The 19844-nt window shown below is 46.9% G+C and overlaps 1 protein-coding gene across 4 annotated transcripts in view; it reads left to right on the top strand.

The window, feature by feature from the left end:
- The window catches only part of LOC145338307 (uncharacterized), a 101838-nt gene that overhangs the window by 66026 nt on the left and 15968 nt on the right, over positions 1-19844 (top strand). For all 4 annotated transcript variants that reach the window (XM_080182907.1, XM_080182905.1, XM_080182906.1 and 1 more), the window contains exons 2-5: positions 9322-9799; positions 11525-11631; positions 13699-13779; positions 18817-18936. In XM_080182907.1, coding sequence (XP_080039033.1) covers positions 9514-9799; positions 11525-11631; positions 13699-13779; positions 18817-18936 — 594 coding nt within the window. In that variant the 5' untranslated portion in view covers positions 9322-9513. The remainder of the gene's footprint in view (positions 1-9321; positions 9800-11524; positions 11632-13698; positions 13780-18816; positions 18937-19844) is intronic.

The raw sequence follows: 19844 nt of genomic DNA, 5'->3' as shown, positions 1-19844 counted from the left end.
GGTCACACCGCTGTGCTGGGAACATGAGTGGCAGCTTCAGACTTTACTGTGCTTGTGCTCCTGCCTGCCTGTTGTACGGGTTCTTTATCCCAGGATCGTAACTCTGTTTTGCAGGTACTAGCAACTAAACCAAAACGGGGGCAAGGGCAAGGGGCTGAGAGGAGGCCTGGAAAGATGTGTTGGGGTGGGAGAGGGTTTGGGAAATAGTGTGTGTCTGTGTGTGTGGTTAGTGTCTCAAAGCAGCAGGGACCCAGGTTCAATTCTGGCCTCGGGTGACTATGTGGAGTTTGCACGTTCTCTCCGTGCCTGTGTGGGTTTCCTCCAGGTGCTCCAGTTTCCTCCCTCATTCCAAAGATGTGCAGGTTAGGTGGATTGGCCATGATAAATTGTCCCTTAGTGTCCAAAGATGTGCAGGTTAGATGGATTAGCTATGGTAAACGTGTGTGGTTATGGGGATAGGGTGGGGCTGGGTAAAATGCTCTTTCAGAGATTCATACAGTCATAGAGGTTTACAGCATGGAAACAGGCCCTTCGGCCCAACTTGTCCATGACACCCTTTTTTTTAAACTCCTAGCTAGTCCCAGTTGCCTGTACAGACTTGACAGTGTTGGTGCAGACTTGATGGGCCGAATGGCCCCCTTCTGCACTATAGGAATTTTATTGTGTATGATGTGGGAGAGGGCCTGATTGCAATGTGCTTGTGGGTTGGGCAGAAGAGGAGGAAGGCTTCACTGAGCTTTTTGTGATATGGAAATAGAGAGAGCTTGGTTGAAACCTACTTGAGGACGTAACTTTTACTAAGCACTTTAAAACACTTCCTTTTTATGTAGGGTGTTATATTGTCCTATAATGCACAAACTTTAATAAATATCGACTGAATGTTACTATGCTGCTTTATTTGCTGATTTGTTTTTGTGTGTATCTGGGGTCACATTAACTGTCAAGTGTTAAAATAGGAGTCATATTGGAAAATAATTTGTAAATTCTGCTTTAAACTAGCAAGAATAGAGTCAGCGACATGGACTGAGAACAGCAAAAAAGTAAATTTTGAATTGATATCAGTAAAACCTTATTACACACAGAGTGGGTAACATATGATTAAAAAAAACTTCAAGGAAAATGTAATGCTGCACGCTACAAGCTACAAGAACACAGAAGGTATTTATTAACAAGGAGGGCCTTGTTCAGAGGGCCTCCCCCGGATGCCCCAGTCCCTACATGCCTTCAGACTGTCTTCTGCCTGAGAGAGAGCGCCACCTCCTGGGGTGATTATTGACTGTCAGTCCCAATTGTCCCTCAGGTCTGGTGATCCTCTTCTGCTGTGTTGTCCTTAAAGGGACACTCACCACAAAAAAAGCCATGGAAACAAAAGTTTCAGAATCGTTTAAGAGACAACAAGATTGATAGGCGGGGCAGCAGGACGAATTGAGATTAACCCAACAGCCTTTCTCACCTGTAACAATGCTGTGAGTTACAATTGCAATCAGTTGATTCAGCACAGATCAGAGCTAAGACCTGTTTCCTATCTCATGATTCAGTATTGCACCATACAATGACATTGGCTGCATGCCTTTGTGAAGCTTTGAGATCATCTTATGGGAAGGTCTACCTGAACAAATGACCCACAGCTCCTCAAGTGATCAAACTTGGTTCAATGGTAGATCTCTCATCTCTCAGTAAGTTGGCAGGGCAGCCCATCCTGATAAGGCAGGGTGGCCAATGAGGATCTTTAAAAGCCATGTTTAAGGTGGTGGACTGGGATTCTGCAGTTGGCCTCCAGTTCCTGATACGACAAGGGGAATGTTTAATTGCCTGGCGGTGAGCTCCCAGCAGCAGGCTGGAGCACTAATGCCACTAGCAGCAAGCTGGGGTGCCAATTCTCCCAGCAGCAGACTGGGGTGCCAATGCTCCCAGCAGCAGACTGGGGTACCAATACTCCCAGCAGCAGACTGGGGTGCCAATGCTCCCAGCAGCAGACTGGGGTGCCAATGCTCCCAGCAGCAGACTGGGGTGCCAATGCTCCCAGCAGCAGACTGGGGTGCCAATGCTCACGGCAGCAGACTGGGGTGCCAATGCTCCCCGCAGCAGACTGGGGTACCAATGCTCCCAGCAGCAGACTGGGGTGCCAATGCTCCCAGCAGCAGACTGGGGTACCAATGCTCCCAGCAGCAGACTGGGGTACCAATGCTCCCAGCAGCAGACTGGGGTACCAATGCTCCCAGCAGCAGACTGGGGTACCAATACTCCCAGCAGCAGACTGGGGTACCAATACTCCCAGCAGCAGACTGGGGTACCAATGCTCCCAGCAGCAGACTGGGGTACCAATGCTCCCAGCAGCAGACTGGGGTACCAATGCTCCCAGCAGCAGACTGGGGTACCAATGCTCCCAGCAGCAGACTGGGGTACCAATACTCCCAGCAGCAGACTGGGGTACCAATACTCCCAGCAGCAGACTGGGGTACCAATGCTCCCAGCAGCAGACTGGGGTACCAATGCTCCCAGCAGCAGACTGGGGTACCAATGCTCCCAGCAGCAGACTGGGGTACCAATACTCCCAGCAGCAGACTGGGGTACCAATACTCCCAGCAGCAGACTGGGGTACCAATACTCCCAGCAGCAGACTGGGGTACCAATGCTCCCAGCAGCAGACTGGGGTACCAATGCTCCCAGCAGCAGACTGGGGTACCAATGCTCCCAGCAGCAGACTGGGGTGCCAATGCTCCCAGCAGCAGACTGGGGTACCAATACTCCCAGCAGCAGACTGGGGTGCCAATGCTCCCAGCAGCAGACTGGGGTGCCAATGCTCCCAGCAGCAGACTGGGGTGCCAATGCTCCCAGTAGCAGACTGGGGTACCAATGCTCCCAGCAGCAGACTGGGGTGCCAATGCTCACGGCAGGACTACAGGCTCTCTCTGTCTGCCTGGTTGTCCTATGGGGGGATTTGCCTCCACTCTCTCCCTTTTCTTCATTTAATTCTTCATTGAAGTGATTGACAGTTCCACATTGAAATATCCTCACAGTTACTCCCTTTCCCTGAAATTGGGGAGCTGGAAAGCTGCTGGCTGTCTTTCCCCTTCGAGAGCCTGCCCACCATTCCTAATTAGACAGGGAATCTGTCTCCATGCCAATTGAGGGGGGCGTCTCCACGAAAACTTCCAAAGAGTGACAGGTTCCCCCGTGGGGCAGGATTGGGACCTGGAAATAGTCTGGTGCTTCCCAGCCTCAAAATGAAAAGCAAACCTGGGGCTCTGGGGGAGGGGGGTGGATGGCTGATTGAGGGAGCTGCCATTAAAGAAGAGGGTGGCCGATCGAGGGAGCTGGCATTGGGGAGGAGGCTTTGCTGACAGCCACCCCTTTCCTTTTATTCCAAAATCCCCTGCCTCCCCGAGCCAGTCATCTCCCCCTCATGACTCCCATCCCACCCACCCTCACTCAGTGGGGGCCTTGGTCTCTCAATGATCCTGGGCCTCTGGTCACCGGGATTCAACTCCACCATTTTGTGGGAGATTGTTGAAATGCTGTAGTGATATCTACCCCAGTACAATCATTACAAATTACGTAGTTACACATAAAATACTAAACTCTTTCCTCACTAACAGCATCAAAGTGAAATATTAGTTTCATATACCCTTATTTATTTCCTGAATCGTTCTATTTGCTTCTGCAAGCACGTTTATCTGATTTCCTGCCTAAGGATATGAATTCTAATCAATTGCAGCAACAAATAAACCTTCAATTACTCTTGACAAAATAATCAATAATCATTTAGCTCAGGCACAATATCCGAGAATATCAGCTTTTAGTCTCATTTTGTTACACATGTTTATCGGTTAGAAACCGACTTAAATAAAACAGTGGCTTACACCTAATTTCCTGAGGACTATTCAATGGCGTGGTTTCAGGTGAAGAATCAAACAGACGTCGGGAGGCTATTGAAGGTGGAATTGGACACGTGAAATTTAAAGGGGAGGGGTCAATTTAAAGGGAGGGTCACACTCTATACTGACGAAGGGCTGAATTTTCCCAGCCCATTGGTCACTGGCTGGGAGGCAGAAGGCTGGCAAAATAGAGGGCGGGGGGGGGGGGGGGGGGGGGGGGGGTTGGTGGTGTGCTTATTATCTTCCTGTTGCCATGCTGTCTTTTCAGTCATAGGAAACATAGCAGCTTGGCCACCCACCCACCCGGTGGCCAACTGAGCCACTTAAGTGGCCAATTAAAGGCCTGCTGCGGGTCGGGTGAAGTCTGGCAGCCCCTCACCTGCTCCCCTTCTTGAATGGCACTCCATGGTTGATGGTAGGGCCCACGGAAAGGGGTCCAGGATGGCAATGGTTACCCTTGTGGAAACAGCGCCGCCATTGCACAGCCCCCACCACCCAGTCGATTCTCCCAGCTTTCCTTACCTGCCTTCGAGGGTGGCACACCACTAAGGTGCATCCTCACCTGCTGCAGTCTCAGCAGTGACCGCTGCTGTTGTGGTGTTACCGCAGCTTCAATAAGAAACACGAGGGAAGGTTTAACCAAATTGTTGGATTCTGCCTTAGAAACGTTCCAGTCACAGGATGTCAAGCTTTCAGTTGTATTGCATTGAAGGACATGTGCCAGGATGTTCAGCAGAAGGTGTCACTAACCTTCCCAGCATCCAGTAATAATTGGGTGCTGGCTTGTTTGGGCAGCAGCCTCTTCATTGGTTGCTTCATTGCCAGGCAAAGTGCCAGCCTCGATCCTACCACCTGCCAAAACAGATCACTGCTAATTGTAACCCCAGCACTGCGACGTGTCGGTTAATGTATTTCTATTGATTGAAAGAAGGGTTTACGTGTCATAAGTGAACCTGGCGCTCAATCGCCCTGGCTCCCCCCACCCCCCCATGACCTCACTATGAACGGAGAGTAGTCCCACTTTGTCCCACTGGAGGAAACGGAGGCCATTGAGGCCTGCTGCCCCTCTGCAGTGATCGGTGGAGGGAGGGAGGGAGAGTGGGCCTGCTGCCCTCTGCAGTGATCGGTGGAGGGAGGGAGAGTGGGCCTGCTGTCCCTCTGCAGTGATCGGTGGAGGGAGGGAGGGAGGGAGAGTGGGCCTGCTGCCCCTCTGCAGTGATCGGTGGAGGGAGGGAGGGAGGGAGAGTGGGCCTGCTGCCCCTCTGCAGTGATCGGTGGAGGGAGGGAGAGTGGGCCTGCTGCCCCTCTGCAGTGATCGGTGGGGGGAGGGAGGGAGAGTGGGCCTGCTGCCCCTCTGCAGTGATCGGTGGGGGGAGGGAGGGAGAGTGGGCCTGCTGCCCCTCTGCAGTGATCGGTGGAGGGAGGGAGGGAGAGTGGGCCTGCTGCCCCTCTGCAGTGATCGGTGGAGGGAGGGAGGGAGAGTGGGCCTGCTGCCCTCTGCAGTGATCGGTGGAGGGAGGGAGGGAGAGTGGGCCTGCTGCCTCTCTGCAGTGATCGGTGGGGGGAGGGAGGGTGAGTGGGCCTGCTGCCCCTCTGCAGTGATCGGTGGAGGGAGGGAGGGAGGGAGAGTGGGCCTGCTGCCCCTCTGCAGTGATCGGTGGGGGGAGGGAGGGAGAGTGGGCCTGCTGCCCCTCTGCAGTGATCGGTGGGGGGAGGGAGGGTGAGTGGGCCTGCTGCCCCTCTGCAGTGATCGGTGGGGGGAGGGAGGGTGAGTGGGCCTGCTGCCCCTCTGCAGTGATCGGTGGGGGGAGGGAGGGAGAGTGGGCCTGCTGCCCCTCTGCAGTGATCGGTGGAGGGAGGGAGGGAGGGAGAGTGGGCCTGCTGCCTCTCTGCAGTGATCGGTGGGGGGAGGGAGGGTGAGTGGGCCTGCTGCCCCTCTGCAGTGATCGGTGGAGGGAGGGAGGGAGGGAGAGTGGGCCTGCTGCCCCTCTGCAGTGATCGGTGGAGGGAGGGAGGGAGGGAGAGTGGGCCTGCTGCCCCTCTGCAGTGATCGGTGGAGGGAGGGAGGGAGAGTGGGCCTGCTGCCCCTCTGCAGTGATCGGTGGAGGGAGGGAGGGAGGGAGAGTGGGCCTGCTGCCCCTCTGCAGTGATCGGTGGAGGGAGGGAGGGAGAGTGGGCCTGCTGCCCCTCTGCAGTGATCGGTGGAGGGAGGGAGGGAGAGTGGGCCTGCTGCCCCTCTGCAGTGATCGGTGGGGGAGGGAGGGAGGGAGAGTGGGCCTGCTGCCCCTCTGCAGTGATCGGTGGAGGGAGGGAGGGAGAGTGGGCCTGCTGCCCCTCTGCAGTGATCGGTGGGGGGGAGGGAGGGAGAGTGGGCCTGCTGCCCCTCTGCAGTGATCGGTGGAGGGAGGGAGGGAGAGTGGGCCTGCTGCCCCTCTGCAGTGATCGGTGGAGGGAGGGAGGGAGAGTGGGCCTGCTGCCCCTCTGCAGTGATCGGTGGAGGGAGGGAGGGAGAGTGGGCCTGCTGCCCCTCTGCAGTGATCGGTGGAGGGAGGGAGGGAGGGAGAGTGGGCCTGCTGCCCCTCTGCAGTGATCGGTGGGGGGAGGTCATGTCAACTCGTTGTAATATCGCCTCTAGATCTTTAGTTCTGTTGATTCCTCTTTATATTCAATATATTCAATAGTTTGTTGTTTCTTTTGAAGTCTTTAATTTCTGTGTTTCTTCCAAGGTGAATCCATCATGTTCTTACTGGACAAATACATTTCACAAATGGTATCTTCACTTCTAATTGTCTTAACTTCAGCTAAACCATTTTGGCTTCTCTGTTGGTTGGGTCAATTGTGAAAGGTGAATCTTCCTACTGTGCTAGGACTCTGAGACAGAATATTACCCCAAAAGTTAATTTACTAACATTACAGCGCACAAACAGCATTTGAGTGGCACAGTGGTCAGCACCGCTGCCTCATAGCACCAGGGACCCGGGTTCAATTCTGACCTCGGGTCACTGTCTGTGTGGAGTTTGCACATTTTCCCTGTGTCTGCGTGGGTTTCTTCCGGGTGCTCCAGTTTCCTCCCACAGTCCAAAGATATGTGGGTTAGGTTGCTTGGCCATGCTAAATTGCCCCTCAGTGTTAGCGGATTAACAGGGTAAATGTTTGGGGATACGGGGATAGGGCCTGTGTCGGATCGATAGTTGGTGCAGACTCGATGGGCCGAATAGCCTCCTTCTGCACTGTACAGATTCTTTGACAAACTACATTCTTAAACTTCCTGGCACCAGATAGACTAGTTAGAGCAGATTATCACTGACAAATTCAAGAGGAGGGTTGATGTATGTGTAAGGGAGAAGGAGGATATGATGGCAGGGTGCGAAGAGGAAATTAGAGCAGGTGGAATCTCATGCAGCACGAACCTATTGGGCAGAATGGTCTGTTTCGTGCTGTGAACTGAAGATAACCATTGAGAAAGGACAGCTGCAGCATTAAATATTTACCTTCATGCTGTACCTCACTACACAGTAACTCTGTTGAATGAAAGCACAGAAATGATACAACTAAACAGGAAATGAATCCAAACCCCATTCTTAGTCAACATAACTGAGGGTTCCACAGTTTGCAATCAGATTTTTTTTCCAAAGATTGGAAATATTACAAATTTAAAAACCTGTTATTTAAAATTGGGGTAAAATAGATTATAAAACAATCCACATTTATGTAAGATTTGGTTTGGACAAAAATATTCAGCATCATTATTCCACTTAACAGCTAGTCCATCTGTTAAACCAACAATAAGCTCAGTTGATTCACCTGCATTTGGCTGTTTTGTTCCATTCGGTATTGCGTCGAAAGAAGGTTCATTATGAGTTCTTAAAAGAAAACTTTCCATGCTGCAGGTAAATCTATTTTAATATTCTTTTGTGTAAAGTTCTTTACAGATGGAAACCTATTATTATAGATACACAGAGGAGTCACCGGATAATCCAGAACCGATATCTGTATTAACCCTTGCTGTGCTGCAATAATGGGATTGTAACAGTGACTGTAATGGTGTCTGCCATTAGATCAATTTGCTTATTTTGGTTTTAAAATGTTTGCATGGCAAGTTGGTGAGTGTATGTGCTGGCAATATCATCGCGCGGCATCTGGAACCTGAGTGAACTGGACAAGCAACTGTCTATTTCCTTAACCAATCAGATTTAAAAATTGTGGACTAGCTCAAGGATGAGAAGGAAATATAAATATAGAGTAAGTGAATTCACTGTTAAATCAGGTACAGAAAGGAAAATAAAGAGAGAGAAAGAAAGATTGGATTTAAAAATAGGCAAAGAGAGCCAGAAAGCAAATGTTAAAATTTAAAACTCTAAGGGCACAATCTTACCTGCCGTTCACTCCACGCTCCCACTCCAGTGAGATCAGAGAATCTGGCACCCAACCAAAGCTCTGTTCACTGCAACAGGATGGGAAAATCTCACCAGCATGAACAGTGGTAACATTCTGGCCTATATCTTTCAAGTCACATTTCTAACTCCTGACAGTGCATGGAAGATATTTACTGGAGGCGATTTTGGACTTGTTTGTTGGCTGGAGAGTTCTCTTTTAGAGAAGGTTTAGCATGTTAAGTACTACTTGAGGCATTTAACTAAAGGCAGCGGATCGTCCCTGTACTGTAGGACACCAAGGGCAGGAGTCCTGCCCACCGAGCAGTACCAGTCCATCAGAACCCGCAAGCTCTATTGAATCACAATGGCATTGGGGAGGCAGTGGCTGCAGCTGGTTGCAGCACCCATCTAAGGCCTAGTACCACTGCTGGATCCCAGGTTAGTGATGAGTGATGGCAGCAGGGGTTTGTGGGGAAGGTCAAGGTGGGAGAAGATGGGCTTGCAGCGAAGAGAGAGTGGTGCCTTTCTGTGGGGCTGCCCATTCCTGATGCTGTGTCGCTCACTGAGTATCTTTGAACAAGGGACACCCCTGAGATCCCCCAAGCAACTCCTATGGGAGCTTTATATGCTCCCCGCACAGTAAGATTCCCCTAATACCCCGAATAATACGGTAAGATTCCCCCAAGAGTTGGCCCTTAAGTTGGTACTAATTGTCCACTCAAGGACTTCAATTGACTGCTGGGTGAGAAAGCTGTCTACAGAAAAAGGACAACAGACTGAAATGGGCAAGATGTAACTGTAATGAGTTTAGTTCATATTTACAAACAAAAACAAGCAACCTATGCAGTTCAAAGCATTTCACTGGTGAGTCAGTTAACAGTGGAGTGTTTAATGTCAAACAATAACTTTTAGGTTTTTACATTTAACCTCACACCTGCAATCATCTGATTTACTGTCACATTTGGGAATTAATAATAGAGTACTTTTTGCCTGACCATCATTTGATAATTTGGCCTTATTCGCACATCCCTTGCAATCTTTAATTTAATTCTGCATTTTTCTTGTAGGTCCATTTCAGTCGCTTGAAGTAATCTGAAGATGCAGCCAACTTGATACAAGAAATCGCGTCAATAAACTTCACGAGGCCAAAACATTAGCTGTTGACCAAGGACAGTTTTTAAAGATTAAGGATTCTGGAAGGTTAACCTTCCAGAACCCAACTTAAAGATTGTTTTTTCAACTTCCAAGTTCTTCACGCTATGTTTGTCACGAGCCTGCAGTTCCCCAGCACAGTTTGCCAGGGTAACAGTAATGGAGAGGAGGCAAAAACAACATGGCAGCCCTCGACTGTTTATGGACGGTCCAGAACTGAGAAAGCAGCGAGGAGGGCAGAGAGGAGAAGCAACATGTCTGCTATGCATCTCAGACGGGAAGAGATAGCTGATAAACTGAAGTACCCACTAATACTACTGGCCCCTGTGATCCTCATTCTCACCTTGCTTCTAATTCTGTTTGGTGCTTATGTACTGAAACCTTTTCACAAGGGTAAGACTGTAGTAGTTTACACACTTACAGACAGACAGTGCAGAAGGAGGCCATTCAGCCTATTAAACCTGCACTGACAACAGTCCCACCCAGGCCCTATCCCCATAACCCCATGTATTTATCCTGCTAGTCCCCCTGACACTAAGGGGAAATTTAGCATGGCCAATCGACCTAACCTGCAAATCTTTGGAGGGTGGGAGGAAACTGGAGCACCCGGAGGAAACCCACGCAAACATGGGGAGAACATGCAATCTCCACAAGTCAGCCTTGGCCGGAATTAATCCCTGGTCCCTGGCACTGTGAGGCAGCAATGCCACTATGCCACCATGCACAGGGGTGAGTTCAGCAGGTTAGGAAATTTCCTGACTAGAGCTACCCACCTTGGTAGTCGAAATCTGTCCCTTTGTCTTTGATCAGTCTTTTTGTGCCGTCTCCCCTGTTGAGTTTGGGTTTCCTGCCTGTGTGAATGATGTCCCAATCCCTTTGCCTATTGAAAAAAATTGGATCCGTCTGAATCCCACTTTAATGATCTGTGGAGTCTTCCTGATTTTGCAGAAATTCGATCTTAAGACTTTCAGTGTCCGAAAAGAAGATAAGAAACGGAGAAGGAATTCCACAGCTTAGGGACAAAATAGCTTAAGGCATATATACTGATATGGGCAAAAATAAGGATGTGTAAGTGCCTAGAATTGGGGATTGTGTCTGAGGAGAGATGACCATTTACAATATCAGCAAGCACGGGGGTTAGGAAGGGACCCTCAAAGGCTAATGGTTTACTGGCAATGTGAGTAAAAGAGCAGGAAGTGGGCCTGATGGGTCAGATGCACTCAGGGAGGGCATGAGGGGAGACAGAAGAGACATTGGAGATACAGATCCAAGGCTGGGACATTGGGAAGTTAGTTAGAGGAAGTTTGACTTGGTGGGAAAGGAAAAGGATTGGAATGGGGCAGAGATAAAGTGACAAAGGAGTCTACACATTCCTTATATGTTGGAGGTGAGAGTAGATAGGGTACAAAAGAAACATTCAGAGAAGAAAAGAAACCAAGGCTATCTTCAGATTCACAGTTGAAAAAGTCCATTGATACTCAATGTTGTCCAATCAGGTTGGTTCTCAGACAGCTAAACCGAATATTCTCCGATTGCTTCAACTTTATGCCCTTGGACTTGAGGGAGTGAAGAAGGGGGATTTACAAAGTGAGTGACAAGGGTGGGAGAGCAAGTAAAGGGTGGGTGAATAAAGGACAAAGACAGAGATGGGGTGTAATTAAGAAGATCAATAGATACAAAATGATGGATGGAGAATTGAGGTGGAAGGAGAGATGAAGGGAGGGCAATGAAATGAGGCAGTGGAGGTGGAGGTGGGTGAGGAGTTTCTTATAGAAGGGTCTGAATGAGGAAAGGAAGGAGAATATTTGTGATAAGCTTGTACTTGGGAGGCAACAGAGAATGAGAATTCTAAAGGCAGGTTGAGAGAAGGGAAACAAGATGAGGCTCTTAAAGGAGGAGAAGGGCTGGGAGAAGACAGAAAGGTGACATTTAGCTAAGAGATAAGAGCCATACTTTATGACAGGCAGAGAGGCAGGAACAAGGTGTCAACATAATACATGATTCATTGATGTAATGTGACATTAAGCTGCCCAGAGATTACCATGCGATATGAAGATCTGTCACCAAGATTAGGGTTTCATTTAACAATCTTCCCTTTTTTTCTGTTCTTAACAATAGTTTTAAGTTTCACTGGTGGCACCTGCACTGTGCTGGAAACCTGGCAGGAACCTCAGGGCAGTTGCAGCTCTGGGAGAGATGTATTTTCTCCTTGTGTTCAGATCAAGGTAAGAATAACAAGATCAGATTTCAACTCACTTCAGCTTTATAAAGATCCATTATTTGAATGCAGGTAACAAAACAGAGAAAAATACACTACTCTCTGTTAAGAATGTATATATTTAACACCTGCTAAACAGGCATGATGCCAGAGGACTGGAAGCTGCTAATGTATCATCGTTTACAGTGTACGAAGGGTTGGAATGAGTAATTATAGGCTTTTGTGGTGAAAAAAACTATTGGAAAGTATTCTGGCAGTCAAATAATCTTTTAAAGAGGCATTGATTTATCAAGGACAGACAGTAAGGGTTTGTTAATAGAAGGTCTTATCTGACTAACTTGATTGAACATTTGAGGAGGTAATAAGAAGGATTGATGAGGGCAGCATGTTTGATCTAGTCAATGCAGATCTTAGCAAGGGTCAAAAGGTGTTTCTGTGACTGGAAGGGTGTTCTGCAGGGATCACGTGCTGTTTGTGGTACATAGCGATGATTTAGACTTAAGTGAGGCAACATTTGAGAAGTTTGCTGTTGATATGAAAATTGGCAGTATGGTAGATCATATGAAAGAAAACTGAAGACTGCAGGACTGTATCAATGGAGTGAAGAGAAATGCAATTCAACCCAGTGAAATGTGAAGTTTGCACTTAGGGAAGGTGAAAAAGGCAAGGGGATACACAATAGTGTTGGGGGGATTAGCAGGGCTAATGTGTGGGATTGCAGGAGTGGGCATGGGTGGGATTGTGGTCAGTGCAAACTCGATGAGCCGAATGGCCTCCTTCTGTACAGTAGAGATTCTATGATTCTAAAGAACAGTAGCATACTGAGAAATGTAGAGCGACTGAGGCACCTTGGACAGCATATCTACAGATCCTGGAAAGTAGCAGAGCCTGTAGATAAGGTGGTCATGAAGGCAAATGGGCCATTTTCCTTTATTGGCCGAGGCATTGAGAAAAGGGCAGGGAGACTATTCTAAGGCTTTATTAAATACTAGTTTGACCACAGCTAAAGTGCAGTGTACAGTTCTGGTCGCTGTATTACAGGAGATGTGATGGCAATAGAGAGGGGACTGAGGAGATTTGCAAGGAAGTTGCCAGGAATGAGGAAAGATTGGACAGGTTAGATTTATTTTCTTTTGAATTAGAAGTAATTGATGGAAGGATTAGAAATGGGTTACAAGAGATTAGAATTCTGGAACTATCTGAAAATGTGGTTTATTTTGGAAAAAATATTGCGTGGCAAAAACCCTCATCACTTTTAAAAGACACTTCCCATCCTGGACTTCATTGGGGTGGTTTTGGGAGGTGAGAGCAGTTTGGACCAAGGCTATGTCAAATTCATGAGCCCAGAGCCCCAAAAGAACCCACACTGAGAATCGGTGCGCAGGTTTTTGCAGTGTAAGCGCCTCTTGATAGCACTGTCAGTGACACCTTCCATCACTTCACTGATGATTGGAATAGAACACTGTGGCAGTAATTGGCTGGAATAGTTTATCCTGTCTTTGTTTTGTGGACAGAACATTCCTCCACAATTTTCCCCATTGTTAGGATAAAAGATGCCTTCTGATGATCAAAGGATTTGATCCAATCAAATAAAGACATATACAATATAGAGGGAGAGACAAATCAATGGCTAAGTTAGTTAAATGGAACATTCCTTTCAAATGTGATCCACAAAACACAACCTTTATGAAATGGCACGATGGCACAGCGGTTAGCCTCATTGCGCCAGGGACCCAGGTTCAATTCTAGGCTTGGGTCACTGTGCAGAGTCTGCACGTTCTCCCTATGTCTGCATGGGTTTCCTTGGGTACTCCAGTTTCCTCCCATAGTCCAAAAGACACGTTGGTTAGGTGAGTTGGCTAAGCCAAATTCTCCCTTGGTGAACCTGAACAGGAGTTGTGGCAACTTGGTGATTTTCACAGTAACTTCATTGCAATGTTAATGTAAGCCTACTTGTGACACTAATAAATGAACTTTAAACTTATAATGAAAAATCTCAAAATATGTAAGAACAAACAAATTAACACTGCAAGATTTATTGTTTGCGTCTAAATTGACATTTCTTTATCGCCAGGTTGCTGTTCACCTTTCTGATGGTTCCAAACCAAAGGCTGTAATAATGGAAAATGAACAAGCTTTAGTAAACTGTCAGCAGGTGAGATGAACAAATCAAGATCTTCACTCTCCTCCGCCTGGCTGGTTTTGCTCTAACATTCAACAATTTCTCCTTTAACTTGACTCACTTCCTGCAATTATAAAATGTGGCTATGCACATGGGCCCCAGTTATGCCTGTCCTTTTGTGCAGTACGTGGAACACTCTTCTTCCTGTCCTACCCCGACTTGCTCCCATCGATGACTGTATTGGTGCGGCTTCATGCTCTTGTCTGGACCTGGAAAATTTTTATTGATCTTCCTTCCAATTTCCACCCCTCTCTCACCTTCACATGGTCCATCTCCGACACTTCCTTCCCTTTCCAGACCTTTTTGTCTTCATTTCCAGTGATAGACTGACCTCCAATATTCACTAGAAACCCACCAATTCCCAGAGCTACCTCGACTATACCTCCTCATACCCCAGTCCCTGTGAGGGTTCCATCTCATTCTCCCAGTTTCTCCACCTCTGTCACATCTGCTCTGATGATTTTGATTCGATTTGAATTGATTTGATTTATTATTGTCACATGTATTAGCATACAGTGAAAAGTATTGTTTCTTGTGCGCTATACAGACAGAGCATACTGTTCAGAGAAGGAAAGGAGAGAGTGCAGAATGTAGTGTTACAGTCATAGCTAGGATGTAGAGAAAGATCAACTTACTGCAAGGTAGGTAGAAATGATGCCACCATCTGTCTCTGGAGGTTTTGTGCAGGCATTTAATGCATTGCAGCTGGAAGGTATATTCACTTCCATTGCTCATAAACAATTCAAGTTGTGTGAGTTTGGTTGTGGTCTGATGAACAAGAAGATTAGTCACTTAGCGAAAGAGAACATATCCAGGCAGGGGCAGAGTCATTGAATCTAGGTTTGCAAAATCATAGATCAAGATGTGAGGGCTAATATATATTAATAATCTAGATCTTGGTATGCAGGGGACAGTTCCAAAGTTAGCAGGTGAGACAAGACTTAGAAGTATTGTAAACTATGAGAAGGACAGTGTAGAAGTTCAAAAGGACATCGGCAAATTGGTGGAGCGGCAGGTGGGTGGCAGATTAAATTCAATGTGGAGAAGTGTGACATGATGCATTTTGGTAGAAAGATCATGGAAAGACAATATAAAATAAAGGGTAAAATTCTAAAAGGAATATGTGCAGGAGCAGAGGTATATATGAGCATAGATCATTGCAAGTGGCAGGACAGGTGGAGAGAGCAGTTAATAAAGCATACAATAACCTGGGCTTTATTAACAGGGGCATACAGGGAGATTATGCTGAACTTATACAAGACACTCATTAGATCTCAGCTGGAATGCTGCATTCATTCATTTCTGGGCGCCACACTATGGGAAAGATGTGAATGCATTGGACAGTATTCAGAAGAGGTTTACAAGAATGCTTCAAGGGATGAGAAATTTCAATTATGAGGATAGATTGGAGAGGTTGGAGCTGTTCTTCATGGAGAGAAGGTTAAGACGAGATGTGATGGAGGCGTTCCAGATCATGAAGAAGCTGACAGATGGGGAGAAACTGTTTCTGCTCATAAAAGGATCAAGAGCAAGAGGACACCAATTTAAAGTAATTTGCAAAAGAAGCAAATGTGACGTGAGAAAAAACTTTGTCACACAATGAATGATTCAGGTCTGGAATGCACTGCCTGGTAGCGTGGTGGAGGCTGGTTCAAGTGAGGCATTGAAGAGAGCATTATATGATTACTTGAATCAAAACAATGTGCAGGAGTACAGAGAGAAGGCAGGGGAGTGGTACTAAGTCATGATGCTCATTTGGAGAGCTGGTGCAGACAATGATGGGCCAAATGGCCTCATTTTGTGCCATAACAATTCCAGAATTGTGAAAGGCTTGAGGCCTGACATTTTTTAAGTGGATACGAAACTCGTGGTGGGGAGAAAGGCATCTGGAACACGGTACCACTGGCCAGCAATTGATGGAATGGAAACTCCATGTCAACCCAGTTACTATTAAGGGAAGAATAATGGGGAGTAGCTAAGTTGTGGTCCAAAGTCTGAAATTGAACAGATTTGGGATCAGTGATCTCGGGTGTCCTGAAAATTGTTTTAAAAAAATCATTGGTGTAGAAAATCTGAAAATTGGATGAACGATGAAGTGGCAGATGGACCTGGTGGATTTGTAGCACTGCACCACCTAGTGGTGGGAGGCCAGCAATTATATTGTCAAAAGCAAATAGACACTTCCTGTTATGGAAGTTATGCTTTGTATAAAAATTGTTGACATAAAAAGTGTGGCTTAAAAATTGTAATACTGGAAGTAAGTTTGATAGGAGCAGGAAATGAATGTCAAATTCAAGGTTGATGAGTGGTGGAGTTGTTGTAGGGTTTGTTGCAGTGAATGAGAGGATGTGTTAGTTTACAATAGAAATATCTCAAACCCAATAGCTTTTCCCAGCAGGAAGAAGAGTGAGGACTAGAAATGCAGTTTTCAATAGCTTGAAATAGGGTTTTAAAAACATTCTTGGGAACACAATGCTGAGAGGAGAAGAATGAGGACAAAGTTTAAATGTTCCTTTTTAACAGTTGGCAGCACAACTTGGAAAATGGGGCCATTGTTTTGAGCTGTGAAAAGTAAGAGAGATATTTCTCTGTTTTAAATAGAACCAGGGAACCTAGTGTGAGGCCAAACCATGGGTATTGTGTCACTGGTCTGGGTCTGGCAGTGTGGAGAAGGGTCAGTGGTCTGGGGGATTGGCAGTGAGGATAGGGACAACTGGTATGAGGGTTGGTAGAGTGGTTGTCTTTTGGTCTGGGCGTGGCAGTGGGGAGAGGGACCAGTGGTCTAGGTATTGGCAGTGGGGAGGTGGTTGCTGCTCTGTGGATTGACAGTGGGGAGAGGGTCTGTTGCTCTGGGGGTTTGCAGTGGGGAGAGGGTCCTCTGCTATAGGGTTGGCAGTGGGGAGGGGGTTGGTGCTCTGCGGGTTGACAGTGGGAAGGTGGTTGTTGTTCTGGCGGTTGGCAGTGGGGAGTGGGTCCTCTGCTCTGGAGGTTGGCAATGGGGAGATGGTTACTGTTCTGTGGGTTGGCAATGAGGAGAAGGTTGGAGCTCTGGGTGTTGGCATTGGGGAGTTGGTTGGTGCTCTGGGTGTTGGCATTGGGGAGAGGGTTGGTGCTCTGGGTGTTGGCATTGGGGAGCGGGTCAGAGCTTTGGGCGTTGGCAGTAGGGAGAGGGTTGGTGCTTTGGGTGTTGGCAGTGGGGAGAGGGTTGGTTCTTTGGGTGTTGGCAGTGGGGAGAGGGTTGGTTCTTTGGGTGTTGGCATTGGGGAGGGGGTTTGTGCTCTGGGTGTTGGCAGTGGTGAGAGGGTTGGTGCTCTGGGTTTGGCATTGGGGAGAGGGTTTGTGCTTTGGGCATTGGCAGTGGGGAGAGGGTTTGTGCTCTGGGCATTGGCAGTGGGGAGAGGGCCTGCTGGTTAATGATTTATTTCTCTCAGGCACCCAACCAGTCAGCCAGAAGTGAGGACTCAGCAGCAAGCTGTGTGGGTGATGTGTCCAAAGTATCATTTTTACATCAGCTGATTAATTGGGAATGATTTGCAGTGGAGGTGGGAAGGGGGAGAATTAGTACAACAACTGTGGCTGAGTAAAGGTGGAGAAAAAGAAGTTCAAATATGAAAATAGTAATTAAAATTAAAGAAACAGATTTACTCCTACAATTCATAACTATGTGTTTATCCTGTCTGTCGGCAACACATTTCTACCTGTAGAGCTTTGTGCCTTTGTGCTGAGGGTGGTTACTGCTGGAAATGAAACACTTTTCACATTTTGCAGCCAGTAATTTTAAGCATAGACCATCTGAAGAGTGAAGTTGTTTGCTTGCTTCTTTCACCATGCTTTCACGGTGGCACAGTGGTTAGCACTGCTGCGTCATAGTGCCAGGGACCTGGGTTCAATTCCTGGCTTGGGTCATTATCTGTGTGGAGTTTGCACGTTCTCTCTGTGCCTGCCTGGGTTTCCTCCGGGTGCTCTGGATTCGTCCCACATTCTGAAAGGTGTGCTGGTTAGGTGCATTGACCTGAACAGGTGTCAGATTGTGGCGACTAGAGGAATTTCACACTAACTTGATTGAAGTGTTAACGTAAGCCTCACTTGTGACTAATAAATAAACTTTACTTTTTCTCCAATCTAACAAGATCTACAACACCAGTCTGAATGATTTGCTTTCAGCCGGTCTAATTTTAGTGAATCTACATGTTGGTACAGTCGAGTATGAGGGCTTAGATTAAGTCCAAACCACTACATGCAAGATTTTTACAACGAACATGAGGGCAGATCTTGATCACAACTGCTTGGCAGGAGAGTAACCTTGGCTTCAGGACTCTGCAGCCAATCACTGTACAGTTTTGTCCTTGGAGTTTGCTTGTTAATGCGCTGTTTATTGATAGCTTGGAGCATGGGTTGCATGAGATGGCATGGGGGTCTGTAGGTGGCATGAGTAGGTGGTTGGAGTTGTGAGGAAGAGTGAGTGAGGAAGGATAGAGGGCCTAACATTTAAGGAAACAACTGGGACAAAGTCCGAGAGAACACGGATTAGATCCATTAAACAGCCTGGCTTGACACTCAGCCATTGTGGCTGCTCTGATTTGTGTCTGGAGGCTACAAGCCTGACCCCATCCTGCATCCACACCCGCACTCTGCTGGAGATAAATTGGGTCTGTTCGGGCACTTTCTCCAAAGCTGCAAAATTTCCCAGCCTGTGCTACCCATCTCAGCCCAGTAAGTCTGCACATGGCAAAGCCAGCTCCACTTTTCTTTGTGTCCAAGTGTGAAAGCTGGCTCTTAGGTTTCAATAGGACTTGGCCCCATGACAACGAGGTTTAATAATCTTATCATTGAGTAGAACTAGTAGGAGATAACAAGCTCCTCTCTGTTGCTCTATTTTACCTTGAATTAAAGGAGACAATTTAAAATATAACCATCTTATGAAACTGCACTTGGTAACAACAACTAATATTCCTTTCTAAATAATTGGTAATTTGGACATGATTCTTACTGATGATCTAATTCCTTTAGTGCTCTTTTACCTTTGGTCACCATGGAGTTTTTGCTGATCGCTTAGTGGATTGTCAAGGCTGGCGAGAAGACTACAACAAACTTGCTTGTGTAATGAAATACCTTGATCGTTTTGGACAGGTAAAGTCTTTTGAACAAATCCTGGTTGAAGTAAATTGTCAATGTGCTTGAACCCAATCATTTTTCCTGATTGGAATTTTTTAGCTATATTTAAATTTTGCACGATACTGTCAACTTTTAGCTGTGTTGTAAATACAGCCACAAATAATGTGTTTTCTTTTTTTCCACAATTGTCTCCTGCCCCCACCTCCTTGCCTGAGGACATTGACTATTTGGTCTTTTATGATGCCTCCATACTAGGCTCAGGTAGTCATTCTTCCTATGTGGATCTAGACCATGAAGTGATGGTAAGTTATTGATTGTAGGGCCATCATAGCCAATCCTGCTGTCCTGATCAACATCTACACAACCTCAGGCCCATCAGGAGTTTCAGGCTACTGATGTTGGGGAGCTCTACTCAGTTTTTTTTCTCTTAAACCCAAGGCACTGCAATCAATGGTAAAAGCCCTATCTTCTTGGTTGAGTAGATGGAACCAGAAAGGTTACTGTTTGATATGAATCTGCTATCAGCCTAAGCAGCTGAGCCATTGCAGGAGTTTTAATTATTGCCGTTACAGACACTTCATAAAGTTTCTACATTGGAGCAGGGCTTTGATCGGTTTAAAGTTGTAACTTGGCTCCTAGTTATTAACCTTTATCGCTGATTAACTGAAAGTGCAACTAGATAACATTGGGGTTCCAAATGCTTGAAAAATGTTAGCCTGTGTGAAGTTAAGGTGTACTACAAACTAATTTAATTTGAGTGAAGCGGATTGGTGAACCTCAATCACCTACTGGATGATTATCCAACAGAATTTCCTGGGGTGAAAACCTTGCATGAATTGCTTTCTCACTGCATTGTTCTCAATACCAATTTCCTCCTTTCCCACATTATTCAACCCCATGGATCAATAAAGATGAAGTTTGTT

Source organism: Carcharhinus amblyrhynchos, chromosome 3 (assembly GCF_965287045.1).
Source record: "Carcharhinus amblyrhynchos chromosome 3, sCarAmb.v2.hapA, whole genome shotgun sequence".
Lineage (NCBI taxonomy): Eukaryota > Metazoa > Chordata > Chondrichthyes > Carcharhiniformes > Carcharhinidae > Carcharhinus > Carcharhinus amblyrhynchos.
The sequence above is the reverse complement of the archived record's forward strand: the minus strand, read 5'-3'. Positions and strand labels throughout refer to the sequence as shown.